Source organism: Lepisosteus platostomus, chromosome 16 (assembly GCF_059453375.1).
Source record: "Lepisosteus platostomus isolate fLepPlt1 chromosome 16, fLepPlt1.hap1, whole genome shotgun sequence".
NCBI lineage: Eukaryota > Metazoa > Chordata > Actinopteri > Semionotiformes > Lepisosteidae > Lepisosteus > Lepisosteus platostomus.
Genome location: NC_142626.1, coordinates 25,037,054 through 25,057,596, shown reverse-complemented (window position 1 = coordinate 25,057,596; position 20,543 = coordinate 25,037,054). Strand labels below are relative to the sequence as shown.

Here is a 20,543-nt window from a genome sequence, read left to right as displayed (position 1 = left end):
CCTGAGTGACCGCTCCCAGCAAAATGGTGAAGAGGTATTCATCTCACTTAAAACATTATGTTTTACACATAGTATAACTCAAAGCATTATGAAAATAATAAAATTCTGCAATTTAAATACATTAATCACTTAGAAAATAGTGTTTATTGAAAAAAAAAACTCAAGAAAGGAATAGTTTTTTTGAGGGTTGAGAGAAAGAGCATGGCACCCTGACTTAAAACCACATAAAATAGACAGACGTTTTAGAAATGGTCATTGAGGGGCATAAGACAGAAACAAGGAGGAAGACAGAAATCCTGGAAGTACATTCATTCTTGTTGTCCCAATCCTTCCCAAGAGCAAGGGAGAAATTAATTTCCATTTTTTTAAGTTTTGCTTCATGTCAGAATAATGGCAGATTCTGTCTGCACTGCTTCTCGGAGGTTACTACTAATGTAGGATCTAAATGATTAAAACAATGATTTGGATGAGCTGTGCAGATGTTCAGCTGTGCTCCTGTCTTTTTGTCTGCAGGATGGAGCACTGTGAACTAACAGAGAGATGTTGTGAAGATCTGGTCTCTGTTCTTCAGTCTCAACACTCCAGTCTGAGAGAGCTGGATCTGAGTTCCAATAACCTGGGGGATTCAGGAGTGAAACTGCTGTCTGCAGCTCTGAGGGATCCCAACTGTAAATTAACAGAACTGTGGTAAGTGAACACTGGTGATTTTTGTGTTTTTTTATGTGCTAATGCTGAGACACAACATTTGCTTTTTCACATGCATCAAAAAATTAACACCTAGGAAGTACAAAACGAGATAGAAGGAGGGCATATAGAAAGATAAAAAAGTGCTACGTGATTTTATACAAGTTGTTGTGTGTAGTTTCTTTGTTAACATCTCATTACATACTAACATGACATATTAGACATCTCGACATGTAATCTTTCCCAGTTTGCCCATCTTTTTTACACATACTGTATATAGGGATGCAGCCATTTAAAATACACGGAGTACACTGCGGTAAAACAAGGAATCACCTTGTAAAACTGCCAGGTGGAGCTAATAAAGCTTAACGTCTCACAGTATGTACAGCATTTGAGCTGTCACCAGAAAACACACGGTTTTGAATCCCGATTACTGCTGAAGGACAGTCTTTTTCAAATTAAGAATTTAAGTTGTATACTCTTTAGATTTTTAATAATTTTAAACTGTGTATTACAGCATGTTAATCATTAAACATTAAAAAAGTTGGTATATTTTATAAAAGCAAGATTACTCAGTTGGACAAAAGTACACAATCTTCCACCTGCATCATAAATATTTTAATTATGCAGAAATATTTTATGCATCAAAGTCTTTCCGAAGATATTACTAATAGTATTAATAATGAATGACCTTGGACAAGCTGTAAACTCAATGTATTACCGTGGTCCACTTCCTTTGTAACCGTCTTTGTAAATGAAAATACTTTATTTTTTAATTGACAAAAAGTAACACCAAAGCACTTCTGATCACGTATTGATTTCCAATCATACAAATTAAGTTTTGAAAATCTCTGATTCACCATGCCTTTCACATGCACATGTTTCAGGTGTGAAGAACATAGATCTCCAATGCAATTTCAACCAAACCTGTTCCCACACACCCTGCCCCCACTGCCATTAGAATATACACAAACATTTTAGCGTTTCATTCTGAGCAGAAGACCCTCACACCTGAAGAGTGCTGGCTGTGACGAATTAAACCGGTTTTACAGGTTTCAATCACAGACCATGTGACATGGGACTCAGTAAACTAACAGCGCCACTGGATTTGATAATACCTAACCAAAATCCGCAATATGGAAACAGAACCTGTGTGATTGTTGATAGATGATGTACTCGTAACATTTTTTCAAGACGAACTACAACATTTAAAAAATGACTTGTATGTACTTGGTATCTCTAATCAATCCACGGGTCCCAGCACAAAACGAAAGTAAAACGCATACCGTTTCGCGCTTCTTATTAGTTGCTCAAAAGTAATTTGACCGTATGAAATGCATAATATAAACCTAGAAACATATACGTGAGCAGTACTTAAGCACTGTAGTATCGGTGTTAAGACATACCTCTCAAATACTGTAAATCAAGTTAAAAATATCTCAAGACCGATTCTGGTCGTAATGAAACCATGTTTCGTGTATGTTTTCTTTTTCATCTTGAAATAACTCATTTCTAAATACCTTTTTCACTGTTAACATCTTGCAGCAACTTTGGGACAAAATATACACTCTGACAGTTCATCCTGCTACCAACATTAAATAAAACAAATCTTAAGATTTCTATATTTATGTCTTTATTTAGTGGTTTCATTAGTGACAAAGGCTAAACTTTCTTGGAAAAATGTATTTTATGTGTTGCAGAAAAAACTGACTTGCTTTAACAAAATATGTTTACAAATCCTTTCACCTGGGATTTTCGTAGTTAGAAATTATGGAACGCTCTGTTAAAAGCAAGGGAGTTTTTATGTCCGTTGCAGTTCTTTTGCAACATGAATATAATTATACCGTTATTAATTTATTGAGATACGCGATTCCATATTATATTCCCTTTTAATCAAATTCTAAAAGTATGCTTGTTGACTCCGGTATCACGTTAGTTAAAGACTTCGAAGCTTACAATGTTTAGGGAGAAATGGAATACTGGTGTGTATTTTTTTCTTTAAAGTACCGAGACCAGCCATATACTGTATGTTTATGTTAAGATTTCCCTTCAGTGGTAAAATTAGATATGAATATTCAATACTTAAACGGGCACAGTTAAGACATTAAATATACATATACATATTGTATACAGTACAGTTTGCATACGGTAATATGTTTATGTTACGCGATTAAAAAATAAATAAATAAAACTGAAAGGTCCAGCACCAGCTGGATTCAAACACACAACCTGCCAGTTGGTAGTCACGCACCTAGACCAGTAGGCTACAAGACAGCTCGCATGAGCAGGCAGGCAAAACAGCCCTACATAGCCCTGCCGCAGTACACGGATATAATCATACCGTTATTAAATTCTTGAGATACGCGATTCCATATTATATTCCCTTTTAATCAAATTCTAAAAGTATGCTTGTTGACTCCGGTATCACGTTAGTTAAAGACTTCGAAGCTTACAATGTTTAGGGAGAAATGGAATACTGGTGTGTATTTTTTTCTTTAAAGTACCAAGACCAGCTATATACTGTATGTTTACGTTCCAAAATTAATATCGTTTATGGCCTTCACACGCGTTACAGTATGCTCCTATTCTTTTTATGCTCAGCTACTAAGATTTCCCTTCAGTGGTAAAATTCAATATCTACAACGGGCACAGTAAAGACGTTTACAGTAAGTCTTTCTACGACAGACCAACGGACCACGAGTGCCCCTGTCGGTCAACCAATCACGCACCGCGGGACCTCGTGTCATCTTACCTGCGGTACGTGTCTGTACCGCACACTTTGAATGGCTGCATCTGTAATTGCTCTCTGAAAATGCTCTTTTTCCTGTCCGTTTAAAGTTATACTGCGCAGTGGGGGACGGTGCGCTATTTTGTCAGCAACCTGCTAATCTGCTCAACACCTGTAGAAAACATGATTTTATTTCTGTACGGAATGCGCGGAAACTGTTTCAAAAGTTTAATTAAGAAGTAAAAAGAACTTACAGCTCAAAACTACAGTATGAAAATACGAGTGTTTCGGAAAAAAAGGACATTTGATTGCTGATTTCCTTATATTTATTTTAAAAATGCTCTTATTTATTCACAATCTGACAATGCAAGACAGAACAAAAGCATCTGTGAAATCACATTCCGAATGTACCTCACTGCGCTCAACAATCTTAGGAAGAACACGAAACAGCCTGTTTTTTGCCTAGTCTGTCTGCTGCTAAAAAATCACGCCCGGCTTTTTAATAGCAGCAGACAGATCAGCTAAGCAAGGAAGAAAACAATTATCTGCTGTTTGCTGCTGAGGTTGGGAGAGAAAATCTTCTCTATAACTCTTCAGTTTACAGAGCAATTTCGCCAGAGCCTCACGTTGTCCAAAAATACTCTTCTTGTGTCAATTTTTTTGTTTGGCAGGATTTGAGCTACAGCATATGAATACAACTATATCGCTATTATTTTTTTTAGATACGCGATTCCATATTATATTCCTTAGTAATCAAATTCTAAAAAGTACGCGTTTTTTTACTGCGATAACAAGCTTAAGTATTCGCAGAAAAGGTTAAAACATTATTACTTTTTCCGAAGTATATACAGTAAACTAACAGATGAAGCAATTCAAAATGCATGGTACATACCCGTATGTGATTGGCTAGCCAAAATGACTGACAGGGGCACGTGTGGTGCATTGGTCGGTATTGAAAAGATTTAATCATTTAATCTCTGTACTGTGTATGTTTTAATCTGTTTAGTATTAAATATTTCTATGGAATTTTACAACTAAAGGGAAATTTTAGTAGCTGAGCACAAAAAGAAGAGGAGCATAATGCATCGTATGATCATAAACAATATTAATTTAGGAACATAAACATATTATGTAAACTGTATATGGCTGGTATTCCACTTTCTCCCACTTTCTCCCTTTCAGAGTCTTACATGTGGTTATTTCAGAAACGTTTTTACGCGCTCCTTCTGACCATATTAAGTTTATATACTTTGTGAAAACTGATATTGACGTTTTTTCTGCAAATACGCTCGTTATCAGAGTAAACAAAAGCATACTTTTAGAATAGGGATTAATAGGGAATATAATATGGAATTGCGTATCTACAGAAATTAATGAAGATATAATTATATTCATGTACTGTAGCACAAACTGTAGTATAAGACTTTCTATCAATATGTGTACGGCTGTTCCAGTGCTTTTTTTTTCATGTGATTGCGTTTGTGGCATTATGGCTTAAGTGACTGACTTATATGCCTGGGGTTGAGTGTTCAAACCCACCTATCACCATGAGTTTTCTTTTAACAAATAAACATTTCTTTGAAAAACTAAAATAGCAAATATTATGGACTCTATATTGACGTTTTTTATATTTCTAAATATCACAACATGTTCGAAGCCAAGTCATTTATTAATAACAACGAACAATTTCAAACTGCTACTGATATCATTACTGACAATAAATATTATCTATACTATTTTGTCATTACAAACATGTATGCCATACGGCTTCCATGTTACTGAAGCTAAAAGTTTAGCCTTTGTCACTAATGTAACCACTAAATAAAGACATAGAAATCGCTACGTTACAAACTGTATATGGCTGGTATTGGTATTTTAAAGAAAAATACAAACTAAATACATATAAGAAAGACAAGCTGTTAGAAGTGCTACCAAAATTAGAAAATGAAGCAGATACAGACAATACGTCTTCTGAAATGAAAGGTTTTGAGGTTAGATTTAAATGCACAGGGTAGGTGGCTGGTATTGGTATTTTAAAGAAAAAATACACACTAGTATTCCACTTTCTCCCCAAACATTTTAAGCATCAAAGACTTACATGTGGTTATTTCAGAAACGTTTTTATGTGCTCCTTCTGTCCATATCAATCTTAATATTTGAATATTAAATATGTTAAAAAAGTGAATCCTGTTTTTTTATGGTCTGTAGCTCAAATCCTGCTTAACTAAAAATTAAACACAAGAAGAGTATTATTGGACAATGCTGTGAGGCTAAAGAAATCAATAACGATATTAATTCAAAGATCTAAATATATTTAATGTATACGCCTGACATTAGAGGCTGTCTGCTCGCCTGCACGGTGACGTCACCGTCTTTCCCTCTGATAGCTACAGTAGCAGGAACCTGTACTGTGTGGATCCCTTCAGATTTAAAAGGTTAATAATAATATCTTTAGTGTCGCATTAACATTGGAATGTTCTTCCAAGTGTAGAAAGAGGCGATTCGCAACGTGTCTCCTTCATACATTTTCAGTTTACAGACCGTACAAGATCATTTTTTATGAATGTCTTCCGTATCGCATTAAAATTGGAATGCTTTTCACAGGTGTAAATTCATCTCTTTTCTAACCGCTTTATCCAGGACAGGTAACAATTTCACAACTCACCCTCCCCCCTGCCTGTCTGACTTTCTTTTTAACCCTTCTGTGCCCGAATCGCAGTGGGTGAGAAAGAAAAAAAGTGAAACTTGGAGCGTAAACAAAGATTTCTCTAGTTCCTAGTTTCTCTATGTTCCCTTTAAAATAAACTATTATTCCACATTACCGTGTACTACATGGCCGGTAGGGAAACTAAAGGGAAATTTTAGTAGCTGAGCATAAAAAGAAGAGGAGCATAAAGTGTTTGATGGTCATAAACGATATTAATTTAGGAACTGTATCAGAGATATTTTTTTAACTGCACTGCATCGGAGAGAATGAGTATAGCTTGTGGGAAATATATTTTTCCTGCATCAAAGTTTAACTTGATCAGAGCACCATATATTACAAACTCCAAGCGTTTCATTTTGAGCTGAAGACCCTCACACCTGAAGAAGGCTTCACAGCCAAAACGTTGCGTTTTCTCTCTTCTCTTTTCAGCATGGAATAAACCTATTACTTTTATTTTTATTTTACTTTAATTTTGTAAACTTAACACACATTCTGTAAAAAAATAAAATAATGTTTTCTACAGTTGTTAAGCAGATTAGCAGGTTACTGACAAAATAGCGCACAGTCCACCACTGCCCAGTGATATAAGTTTAATATAAACAAGATCTAATACCTGGTGCACTCCAGGTGTAAGTTCAGAAAGCCTGGATTACATACTATGCTTATGTCTGCGAAACACCTGATCATCTACAGTACTGTGACGCTTTCAGTGCCTTGTGTATAGTCTAATCGCAGTTGGGGCAGGGTGTGTGGGGACAAGTTTAGACTGAAATTGAATTGATGATCTGTATTCTTCACACCTGAAACACTGTTTTCTCTGAAAGCGTTTTCTTCCCTGTTTAGCTGATCTTTTGCTGCCTGCGCATGCTTACACAGCTCCCTGTGTGAATTATCATACTTGACTGAGAAAGCTTTAGAGAACTTAACATTTTTATTATTAACAAATTGTAAAAATGACTTTTACATTGGCGTTATTAATTTTTCATTTAAGTGTATGGAGGAGTGTCAGCTGTCAATGAGAGCAAACCCCCCTCTTAGGCTGGGCAAACGATTTTTTTTAAATTAAGGCAAATGAAAATTAAGGATGTTAAAGTGCTAGAGGTGCACATGAGCAAAACGTTTTAGAAATGGAGCACGTGAACGGATTTGTAAATATATTTTGTTAAAGCAAGTCACTTTTTTACAACACTTAAAATACATTTTTCCAACAAAGTTTAGCCTTCTTCAATAATGAAACCACTAAATAAAGACATAAACTTAGAAATCTAAAGATTTTTATTCAATGTAAGTAGCAGGATGAACTGTCTGGTTGAGGTAAGTGCATATTTTGTCGCAGAGTTGCTGCAAGATGTTAACAGTGAAAACAGGAATTTAGAAATGAGTCATTTCAAGAAGAATATTTTCAGAATAATTATAAATCTAGTAGGATATAGAAATCACAGAAAATAGGCAGATCAGATTAGTATGAAAGCCATTTAGCAAAGAGGGTGTGAGAAGAGTGACAAACTAGTATACTTTTTTCTGAACCACGGAAAATCTGATAATGTTTCTCTATAACAATAATAAAAAGCTTTATTTTATATAGTACCTTTAAAAGTGGCATCTCAAAGCAATACAGTAGATGTAAAAACAGTTATAAGGACCACAGATTACAAAGTAAATACATACTGTATAAGAAAGACAAGCAGTTAGAAGTGCTACCAAAATTAGAACATGAAGCAGATACAGACACTATGTCTTCTGAAAAGAGAGGTTTTGAGGTTAAATTTAAATGCACTCAGGGGAGGCGACTCTGATATCACTGGGGATACAAATTCAGAGCTTTAGGGTGCAGCTAGAGAAGGTCCTGTTATCCACAGAGTGTAGATGTTCTCGAGGACAGCTAGAAGACCAAAGTCAGACGGATTGAGGATTTTGAAGTTGACTCGAAACTTGAAACCTGATAGGAAGCCAGTGCAAGGACTCGAAGACAGGCGTAATGCATCCCGATCAGGATTCTGGCTGTCCAATTCTGAACATATTGGAGATTGTTCAGTGTGGATTTTATTACCCCAGTGAACTGGATGTGCATTTATTAATTCTAGAAAAAATGCCTTTCTTGATTTGTCTAGTTTCCTTTAAAAGAAACTATTATTCCAAATGCAAAGTACTACATGGCTGGTATTTACATATGATATTTGTGAGTTAAACAAATTAACACAAGCAGTTTTTAGGGATTTAAGTGTTGGCTGAGTTATTGCAGGATGTAAGACTAGTGATGTAGTTAGGAAAAAGATAATTTTGGGGAAGTTGAGAAATACACTGATAACAAGAACACTTCCTAATGGAGTTAGGCATACTTTTGACAAAATGACAGGAGATGTTATAGACTGCAGAGGAAGATGATGAAGTTAACAGACTGTATGTTTACATACTGTAGATCCTGAAATGAGGATTGTATTTTACATTTTGTGTAGTTGCTAGCATTGAAGTGTGTGTTGGATGCACATGAAATGAAGGATTGGGCAAACATAGCTGATGCTGATCCACAGAGCCAGCATCTTAAGATGTTTATATTTAGAGGCAATTTGTTTAAATAACTAACTAGGTATGGATACTGATGTGCAAGAGAGGTGAAAAGGCTGTTTCCTTAAGCCAGCACTATAAAATCATTTATCCTCAGTGAGATGCTGCCATCTCATAGTGGGTTTCTAACACTGTGTACAGTTCCATCCACACAGTGCCTTTACTTCCATCCATTTTCTAATCTCTTTATCCAGTACAGAGGATTTGGAGCCTATCCCAATAAGCAACAGACACAAGGCAGAATACACCCTGGACATAGCGCCAGTCCATCACAGGACAGACAGACACAAACACACACGCATCAGGACCAGTTTTCCCATAAGCCAATTAACCTACCCATACCCATACCCACCTACCCATTAACCTAGCCATATTTTGGAGTGCGAGAGGAAATCATATCACACATATGGAGAAAAAACACAGAACCCAAAAAGAACATGCAAACTCTACACACACAGGATGGCAGGAATTGAACCGCAAGATAGCAACGCTAACCACTTGGCCACCATTAGAAATGCATGGATCACTTAGTTATAATTCTAGTTCAGAGGTATGCATGCATAATTTAATTTTGAAAGCCACTGAGACATGTGGTTCTGTTGTATTTATGAAAAAAAAAACATACTAACAACTTTGCCATCCTATTCCTTAGTTAATACATTTTATTTTTATAAACAGTTTACATTGTTTGCAAAATATTTTGAATGATATTTTACCCTATTTTTCTTTAATTTTGTATTTAACTTATTTTCTGATAGTCAGATTTAATGCATATTTGAACAATAAAAATATGGTATTACAAGATGCGGGGAAAAGTGCAACAATTTATTACAGTGCTAAATTTAATATTATTGATTACTAATAGTTTATGCTAACACCTAACTTTCTAAATTAGATGTATTCAAAACAATGAACTAAATGTAACATAGCATTAAGAAATACAATCGAGAATAGTTTTGTGGTGCATGTATAGATGAAACTTTTCTAAAATGTATAACAAAATAAAAGACAATTAAAATCTGTAATCTTTCCACGTGTAATGTCATTAGAGAGTACAACAAGTTCCTGCTTTGTCTAATGATGGTATCAAAAAGTAGTCTAAGTGGTGAGAAACCTGTGCTTAATGATAATTAAGGGACTTAGAAGTCAAAGAAAATGATTTACATTTACGTTGTTTAATTTTAAGCATTCATAAGTTATGAATGCAGACGCAGAACGGCCATTGTGCAATAAAGAGCTCAGCGCTTCCTTCCTCTCTCTGACGGAGCGAAGTGGGCGGTATGCTATTTTCAGAGCCTCTGATTGGGAGAAAAAGACCTGCTGATCTGTTCTACATACCAGGAAGACAAAAGAATATGATTTTGTCTATTCGAAACGTGTGTTGTCTTTATGAAATTTGTGTATTTTAAACATTTAATTAAGAAGTAAAAACCTTACAGCATACACAGAGATTCTAAGCTGATCACGAGAAAGAAAAATCAGCCATTTTTTGCACATAAAAAGTGGTTATTAACTATCAAAACCTGTTTTTATAGGTTTAAAAGTCGTGCAATGTATAAGTTAAACAGGAACACATTATATTTCATTTTTTATTTTTATTTTTTAATTTAAAAAAATCATTTTCCAAGCTTATTTTTATGCCATTTTTTTAACCACGCACGAATATTCTTATGCACATATCTTCGCAAGGGAAACACAGAAAGCCTTCAAACCAAATGCATTTTAAAGACCACAACTTCTGAAAATTTCCACAACCTCTACAAAAACATATCAGTGAGCTAATTATTTTTTCTGACAATCGGGGAAACACGGTTTTGATTGATGCGCAATTACGCACCATCTTTATCAGACTGTGAATCAATAAAAGTAATTAAACATGCGATTTTAATCAAACTGGGTGTAATGGGGTAAGACCATTAGACATGCAATACACTTCCTCATGATCAAGTTTTTTTTAACTTTTTAATTATACATTTTAAACACTTTAATTTTGTAAACGCAACATATATTCCGTACAGATACAGTACAATCACATTCTCCTGTCTTCTCGTGTTATAAAACGAATTAGCAGGTGATTGAGATAACAATGCATCGCCCACTGAGTGAAATGTACAGAGAAATTCCGCCAGATCCTCACAACATTGTCCAATTCTACTCTTCTTGTGTCTAATTTTTAGTTTAGCAGGATTTATGCAATAAGCACATTGTTTAATGGGGAACACATCACCCATATCTGTTATCACTGTACAACACTACTTCAGGTGGCGTAGCCACGTTAGCCTGCGTAGTCTGCAAAAGAACAAGTAATAGGTTTATTCTATGCTGAAGAGAGAAAACGTAACATTTTGGCTGTGAAGCCTTCTTCAGGTGTGAGCTCAAAATGAAACGCTTGGAGTTTGTAATGTATGGTGCTCTAAATGAGTTAAACTTTGATGAGGGCTTGCCAGCGTGGTGATGTCACTGCCTTTCATATGAATAGGAGGGATCTGGGCCGTCAGGGTTGAAGGCGAATCTCACTGTAGCTCAACTGGCTGCTTCCCTGTTGAGTGATGCTGGAGGCCTGGGTTCAATTCCCCAGCTGGTAGAGTGTGAGCCTGAAAGTACTACATTATTAATATTATCTTCTGTGTCGCATTAACTAACTCTTCAGTTCATTCCGCCAGACAGTACATGAATATAATTATATTATATTAAATTCTTTAGATACGTGATTCCATAATATATTCCCCCTTAATCAAATTCTAAAATTATGCTTTTTTTAAGCCGATAACGAGCAAATTCACAAAAAGGGTTGAAACACTATCACTTTTCACAAAGTATATAAACTTAATATGGTCAGAAGGAGAACGTAAAAATATTTCCAAAATAACTACATTAAAAACTATCATGCTTAAAATGTTTAGGGAGAAAGTGGAATACTGGTGTGTATTTTTCTTTAAAATACCAATACCAGCCATATACAGTTTACATAATATGTTTATGTTCCTAAATTAATATAGTTTATGAGCATCTGAAAGGCATGGTGAATCTGAGATATTCAAAACTTACTTTGTATGATTGGAAACGAATACGTGATCGAATCAACTAAATGCTTTGGTGTTACTTTTTGTCAATGAGAAAATAGTCTTTTTGTTTACAAAGATGGTTAGAAAGAATGTGGACCAGGGTAATACTGTGAGCTTACAGCCTGTCCAATGTCATTCATTATTAATACTATTAGTAATGTCTTCCGTAAAGACTTTGATGCAGAAAATATTTATGCATAATTAAAATATTTATGATGAAGGTGGAAGGTTGTATTATTTTTTCCAACTGATCAATCTTGCTTTTATAAAATATGCTGACTTTTTAATGTTTAATGATTAACATGCTGTAATATACAGTTTAAAATTAAAAGTCTAAAGAGTATACAACTTAAATTTTTAATTGGAAAATGACTGTCTTTCAGCTGTGACCAGGATTTGTAACCGGGTATTTTCTGGTGACAGCTCAAATGCTGTATATGAGAGGTTAAACTTTATTAGCTCCACCTGGCGGTTTAACAAGATGATTCCGGATACTATTATAATAACTGCGGTATGACGCATTATGATACACCACGCCGTTTTACCGCAGCGTACTTCGTGCATTTTGAATGGCTGTATCTGTATACAGTTTGCATAATATGTTTATGTTCCTAAATTAATATTGTTTATGATCATTAGATGCGTTATGCTCCTCTTCTTTTTATGCTCAGCTACTAAAATTTCTGTTTAGTTGTAAAATTCCATATAAATATTCAATACTAAGCAGATTTAAACAATGCACAGTAAAGAGATTAAATGATTAAATAATTTCACTAACAACCACCACGAGTGCCCCTGTCGGTCATTTTGGCCAGCCAATCACGTATCGCGGAACACTGCGGTGCACTGCGGGTAATTGCGTTTGCGGTATGGAGATGTACTGTGCATTTTGAATGGCTGCATCTGTATATGCTGTTGTTGATTTATAATTCTATGGGTAAGATTGTCAATGAGATTTCATTCATAGAGTCCTTCTTCATTTGAACACAAGGTCTGTCCAGCTTTAACCAGTTTCTAGTGATTTATTTCATGGCTGCAGTTCTGACAATGCTAAACAAGTATCTTTCTGCCACTGAACACAGTTCATCTGGTGTTTGTCACCGGAGGAAAATGACTCCTAATGAGTATTTTTAAATATTTTTTCATGCCAAAAATGTTTACAATATGACAGGTATTTTCAGCCAGTCCAACAGTTTGTGATCAAAATTTATCATATTTGGCTTGTAATTGGTGTGTCTTCCAATATTGAATATGAACTTTTTACTCATATTCTCTCCATGAGTGCGAGTTTGTGAATTTATACAGAATTGAATGGTTTTAGATTCTTCAATTACTGTGGGAGTCCCAACCCCAACATCTCATTTGTATCTTACTCTTAACTCCTGTATTCCTCTTGTGTTTTCTTCTATTTTATATACATCTGAAAAGATTTGTCTGTAGAAGCAAGTTAGGTATGCAAAATAATCAATATGTTAATGTCTTATTTTAGTCTCATTTACATTTTCCCAGCTTTGAATTTCCCGTGTTTTCTCTTCTGTCTCTGTGCTTTGACCTTGCCTGTTTGACCACATCTTGAACTGATCCCTGAGCTTTGAACCCTGCATGTTAAATGACTCTCCTTCCGACTGTCCCTGGTGCTTTAATCAGTTCCTCTCAGCTCAACCCCTGCCTTTTTGATCGGGTCTCTAGTTTCACTTTTGCCTCCCCTGCTTGCTTCCAGCAGAGCCTGTGCCTGGATTCAGTCTCCAGGTTACTGCTTCCATCAGCTCGGAGTTGAGTTTAAATTCAATAGACAGGAGGATTCAATAGACTGCGGAGCGCAGTGAAGAGGCAGCGGGTTTCTCTCATCATTTTCTGATAGTCAGATTTAATGCATATTTGAACAATAAAAATATGGTATTACAAGATGCGGGGAAAAGTGCAACAATTTATTACAGTGCTAAATTTAATATTATTGATTACTAATAGTTTATGCTAACACCTAACTTTCTAAATTAGATGTATTCAAAACAATGAACTAAATGTAACATAGCATTAAGAAATACAATCGAGAATAGTTTTGTGGTGCATGTATAGATGAAACTTTTCTAAAATGTATAACAAAATAAAAGACAATTAAAATCTGTAATCTTTCCACGTGTAATGTCATTAGAGAGTACAACAAGTTCCTGCTTTGTCTAATGATGGTATCAAAAAGTAGTCTAAGTGGTGAGAAACCTGTGCTTAATGATAATTAAGGGACTTAGAAGTCAAAGAAAATGATTTACATTTACGTTGTTTAATTTTAAGCATTCATAAGTTATGAATGCAGACGCAGAACGGCCATTGTGCAATAAAGAGCTCAGCGCTTCCTTCCTCTCTCTGACGGAGCGAAGTGGGCGGTATGCTATTTTCAGAGCCTCTGATTGGGAGAAAAAGACCTGCTGATCTGTTCTACATACCAGGAAGACAAAAGAATATGATTTTGTCTATTCGAAACGTGTGTTGTCTTTATGAAATTTGTGTATTTTAAACATTTAATTAAGAAGTAAAAACCTTACAGCATACACAGAGATTCTAAGCTGATCACGAGAAAGAAAAATCAGCCATTTTTTGCACATAAAAAGTGGTTATTAACTATCAAAACCTGTTTTTATAGGTTTAAAAGTCGTGCAATGTATAAGTTAAACAGGAACACATTATATTTCATTTTTTATTTTTATTTTTTAATTTAAAAAAATCATTTTCCAAGCTTATTTTTATGCCATTTTTTTAACCACGCACGAATATTCTTATGCACATATCTTCGCAAGGGAAACACAGAAAGCCTTCAAACCAAATGCATTTTAAAGACCACAACTTCTGAAAATTTCCACAACCTCTACAAAAACATATCAGTGAGCTAATTATTTTTTCTGACAATCGGGGAAACACGGTTTTGATTGATGCGCAATTACGCACCATCTTTATCAGACTGTGAATCAATAAAAGTAATTAAACATGCGATTTTAATCAAACCGGGTGTAATGGGGTAAGACCATTAGACATGCAATACACTTCCTCATGATCAAGTTTTTTTTAACTTTTTAATTATACATTTTAAACACTTTAATTTTGTAAACGCAACATATATTCTGTACAGATACAGTACAATCACATTCTCCTGTCTTCTCGTGTTATAAAACGAATTAGCAGGTGATTGAGATAACAATGCATCGCCCACTGAGTGAAATGTACAGAGAAATTCCGCCAGATCCTCACAACATTGTCCAATTCTACTCTTCTTGTGTCTAATTTTTAGTTTAGCAGGATTTATGCAATAAGCACATTGTTTAATGGGGAACACATCACCCACATCTGTTATCACTGTACAACACTACTTCAGGTGGCGTAGCCACGTTAGCCTGCGTAGTCTGCAAAAGAACAAGTAATAGGTTTATTCTATGCTGAAGAGAGAAAACGTAACATTTTGGCTGTGAAGCCTTCTTCAGGTGTGAGCTCAAAATGAAACGCTTGGAGTTTGTAATGTATGGTGCTCTAAATGAGTTAAACTTTGATGAGGGCTTGCCAGCGTGGTGATGTCACTGCCTTTCATATGAATAGGAGGGATCTGGGCCGTCAGGGTTGAAGGCGAATCTCACTGTAGCTCAACTGGCTGCTTCCCTGTTGAGTGATGCTGGAGGCCTGGGTTCAATTCCCCAGCTGGTAGAGTGTGAGCCTGAAAGTACTACATTATTAATATTATCTTCTGTGTCGCATTAACTAACTCTTCAGTTCATTCCGCCAGACAGTACATGAATATAATTATATTATATTAAATTCTTTAGATACGTGATTCCATAATATATTCCCCCTTAATCAAATTCTAAAATTATGCTTTTTTTAAGCCGATAACGAGCAAATTCACAAAAAGGGTTGAAACACTATCACTTTTCACAAAGTATATAAACTTAATATGGTCAGAAGGAGAACGTAAAAATATTTCCAAAATAACTACATTAAAGACTATCATGCTTAAAATGTTTAGGGAGAAAGTGGAATACTGGTGTGTATTTTTCTTTAAAATACCAATACCAGCCATATACAGTTTACATAATATGTTTATGTTCCTAAATTAATATAGTTTATGAGCATCTGAAAGGCATGGTGAATCTGAGATATTCAAAACTTACTTTGTATGATTGGAAACGAATACGTGATCGAATCAACTAAATGCTTTGGTGTTACTTTTTGTCAATGAGAAAATAGTCTTTTTGTTTACAAAGATGGTTAGAAAGAATGTGGACCAGGGTAATACTTTGAGCTTACAGCCTGTCCAATGTCATTCATTATTAATACTATTAGTAATGTCTTCCGTAAAGACTTTGATGCAGAAAATATTTATGCATAATTAAAATATTTATGATGAAGGTGGAAGGTTGTATTATTTTTTCCAACTGATCAATCTTGCTTTTATAAAATATGCTGACTTTTTAATGTTTAATGATTAACATGCTGTAATATACAGTTTAAAATTAAAAGTCTAAAGAGTATACAACTTAAATTTTTAATTGGAAAATGACTGTCTTTCAGCTGTGACCAGGATTTGTAACCGGGTATTTTCTGGTGACAGCTCAAATGCTGTATATGAGAGGTTAAACTTTATTAGCTCCACCTGGCGGTTTAACAAGATGATTCCGGATACTATTATAATAACTGCGGTATGACGCATTATGATACACCACGCCGTTTTACCGCAGCGTACTTCGTGCATTTTGAATGGCTGTATCTGTATACAGTTTGCATAATATGTTTATGTTCCTAAATTAATATTGTTTATGATCATTAGATGCGTTATGCTCCTCTTCTTTTTATGCTCAGCTACTAAAATTTCTGTTTAGTTGTAAAATTCCATATAAATATTCAATACTAAGCAGATTTAAACAATGCACAGTAAAGAGATTAAATGATTAAATAATTTCACTAACAACCACCACGAGTGCCCCTGTCGGTCATTTTGGCCAGCCAATCACGTATCGCGGAACACTGCGGTGCACTGCGGGTAATTGCGTTTGCGGTATGGAGATGTACTGTGCATTTTGAATGGCTGCATCTGTATATGCTGTTGTTGATTTATAATTCTATGGGTAACATTGTCTATGAGATTTCATTCATAGAGTCCTTCTTCATTTGAACACAAGGTCTGTCCAGCTTTAACCAGTTTCTAGTGATTTATTTCATGGCTGCAGTTCTGACAGTGCTAAACAAGTATCTTTCTGCCACTGAACACAGTTCATCTGGTGTTTGTCACCGGAGGAAAATGACTCCTAATGAGTATTTTTAAATATTTTTTCATGCCAAAAATGTTTACAATATGACAGGTATTTTCAGCCAGTCCAACAGTTTGTGATCAAAATTTATCATATTTGGCTTGTAATTGGTGTGTCTTCCAATATTGAATATGAACTTTTTACTCATATTCTCTCCATGAGTGCGAGTTTGTGAATTTATACAGAATTGAATGGTTTTAGATTCTTCAATTACTGTGGGAGGCCCAACCCCAACATCTCATTTGTATCTTACTCTTAACTCCTGTATTCCTCTTGTGTTTTCTTCTATTTTATATACATCTGAAAAGATTTGTCTGTAGAAGCAAGTTAGGTATGCAAAATAATCAATATGTTAATGTCTTATTTTAGTCTCATTTACATTTTCCCAGCTTTGAATTTCCCGTGTTTTCTCTTCTGTCTCTGTGCTTTGACCTTGCCTGTTTGACCACATCTTAAACTGATCCCTGAGCTTTGAACCCTGCATGTTAAATGACTCTCCTTCCGACTGTCCCTGGTGCTTTAATCAGTTCCTCTCAGCTCAACCCCTGCCTTTTTGATCGGGTCTCTAGTTTCACTTTTGCCTCCCCTGCTTGCTTCCAGCAGAGCCTGTGCCTGGATTCAGTCTCCAGGTTACTGCTTCCATCAGCTCGGAGTTGAGTTTAAATTCAATAGACAGGAGGATTCAATAGACTGCGGAGCGCAGTGAAGAGGCAGCGGGTTTCTCTCATCAGAGGCTGCGAGTGAACCTGATGATTTACAGCTGAGAACAGTGGACACAGGATACAGATTATTCTCACCAGACCATTTGATAGATTGTACTCAGGCCTCTATTGTACTGCCTTATGGTGGACAAAACTCTTTTTTCTGAATTTTCCTTTACCATACTGTATTAACAAACCATTTCTTCAAAAAAATTGAAAAACATTTTAGTGAAATCATTACATTTGGGGAATTCATCATCTCTCTTCTCAACAAGTTCACCAACGATTTTTTTTTGGTTTAAGAGACTCAGTGCATTCCTTTTTATAGTATTTTTTTTGTTTGTTGTTGCTTTAACAGTTAGTTGTATATGTTGCAACTTTCAATAAGCACGCTTTAAGGAACCAACACTCTTTACTGTAATTTAAAGAATAGTTTACAACAACTTTGCAAAGGGCAGTACAGTCTCCTTGCTTACAACAAGAATAACAAGAATACATTAGGTGGATAACTAACATATTTGGTTCCCAGGTCAAATGACCTTGGATCTTCAGGTCAGGATAACCTACAGCTACTACAAAATATGATGTTGAGTTTGAGAAATTTCACGGTATAACATGGTCTACTGTATATGTGTTTTTGAAGTTTAAATTACAAAAAAGGTAATTACTTAGAAGTTATTTGTTCATTGTAATATCCTGCACAGTAAAAGGTAAAACTTTGCACACAAACCTTGTGAAGTCATCTTGTGATCACTGGTAGAATTACAGTTGAAATTTCTGAAAAGTCTAATATAGTCACAAATTGATGGCTGTTTCTGGTGGAGGCACAGCCAAATTAAAAGTTTCATTTTTTGCGCAATTGACTGAAGTGGGCCACAACATCGGCTACATCAAGAACCTAGGTCATCCCATGTATTATGTTCTGTATAAATTTAATGTTATACCTCTGGTTATAGTTACACTTTTGTGCTGAGAAACAGGCACACTTTCACTGCTATAACACCTGCTCCTGTCTGACTCCCATGTTGAGTCTCTTCTCTAACCTTAGTCTGGCCTTCAGCAGCCCTGCTGTTGTGTTGAGGGTGAGTTATGTCAATAAGAAGAGAATTGTACCCAGTGCACTTTCTGCTGGGCCAGGTCCAACTCCTCTTCTACAAGAGCAGGATAAACACAGTCTCAGGTGCAGGGTCTGTAGAGGAGGAGTGTGTTTGAGGGGTTGGTGAAGAGCAGGATCTCTCTTGAATTCCTCAGTAAAACTGTAGAGATTCTTGTTTGAAGGTGTCAATGTGTTTTGACTATGTTACATGTGAGAGTCTGTGTAGAGAGTCTTTCATGTGTAAAAAGTGTGCCGTGTTGTATATTTGTAGGAGGGGTGGGGTTTGTTCAGTTTCATTATCATTTTCTATTTCTTTTCTTTTTTGGGGGGTTTAGTACAGTATATATGGGTAGTGTGTATGCTAGTTATTTTTTTTAATATTATTATTCTGTATTATTTTTATTATTTTATATGTTATAAAAACCCTGTTTGTTATTTTTCTTAAAATGGTTTATTTTCTTTAAATGGGAAAGTTGTTTTTCTCAAAATATCTACAAACATCAGAATCTCCAGTCCACTTACTCCAGTATTGGTCATTTACATTTGGGATTAATAAACCATTTGAAGAAAAACAACAACACTGTAACTAACTAAAATAACTATACGAAGATGACATCCTAATAAAATATAATAATACATGTGAAGCAATTTTTATTATGGTTAAAAGTCAAAGTCTCTCTATTTCTGTTTCCCATTTCCAGTCACTGTAGCTCCGTGTGTCTCCCTGTTTCCCACTGTCTCCCTTCCTGACAATTTCTTGTCATCTTTCTTCTTCCTCCTGGAACCCAAATTGTGAAGCAGCAGTTATCTTCATCATCCTCATCCATGGACACTCTGTGATGATTATGACATGATGTTGTATATTACTGCTGAGCTGGGTGCTGTAGTGAAGACTTGGAAAGAAAGATGTGGATGAGCTGTGCAGATGTTCAGCTGTGCTCCTGTCTTGTTGTCTGCAGGATGAGGGACTGTAAACTAACAGAGAGATGTTGTGAAGATCTGGCCTCTGCTCTTCAGTCTCAACACTCCAGTCTGAGAAAGCTGGATCTGAGTGGCAATGACCTGTGGTATTTCGGAGTGAAACTGCTGTCTGCAGCTCTGAGAAATCCCAACTGTAAATTAACAACACTGAAGTAAGTGAACACTGGTGATTTCTTTATTTTTTATTGTTTGATGTAGATATTCTGAAACGCACAACATTCACTTTTTCACATGCATCAGAAAGTAACACCTAGGAAGTACAGAACAAGAAAGAAAGAGGGAATACAGAAAGACAAAAAACTGCTACGCAACTTTATACAAGTTCTTGTCTCTGGCTTCTTTGTTAATATCTTATTACTGAGAGACTCGACATGCAAACTTTCCCACTTTGCCCATCTTTTTTACACATATGTTTATTTTGTTGTTGATTTAGAATTCTGTGGGTAACATTGTCTATGAGATTTCATTCATAGAGTCCTTCTTCATTTGAACACAAGGTCTGTTCAGCTTTAACCAGTTTCTAGTGATTTATTTCATGGCTGCAGTTCTGACAGTTCTAAACAAGTATCTTTCTGCCTCTGAAGGCCGTTCATCTGGTGTTTGTCCTTGTTTGTCTTCAAGACTCTTTCGCCAGTTTATTTTCATACCAAAAATGTTTATGATATGCCTGGTGTTCCATTCCTCCAACAGTTTGTGCTCCTAAATTTATCATATTTGGATTGCAATTT

General features: G+C 35.5%; 1 protein-coding gene across 50 annotated transcripts in view; it reads left to right on the top strand.

Moving 5' to 3' along the window:
* LOC148647083 (NACHT, LRR and PYD domains-containing protein 3-like) overlaps positions 1-20,543 on the top strand; it is a 1,669,284-nt gene that overhangs the window by 806,426 nt on the left and 842,315 nt on the right. For 33 of the 50 annotated variants that reach the window (XM_088609309.1, XM_088609304.1, XM_088609298.1 and 30 more), the window contains 2 exons: positions 514-687; positions 19,794-19,967. The exons of 9 other annotated variants lie outside the window; for them this stretch is intronic. In XM_088609309.1, coding sequence (XP_088465435.1) covers positions 514-687; positions 19,794-19,967 — 348 coding nt within the window. The remainder of the gene's footprint in view (positions 1-513; positions 688-19,793; positions 19,968-20,543) is intronic. 8 more of the 50 variants (XM_088609264.1, XM_088609275.1, XM_088609287.1 and 5 more) reach the window with 2 other exon arrangements.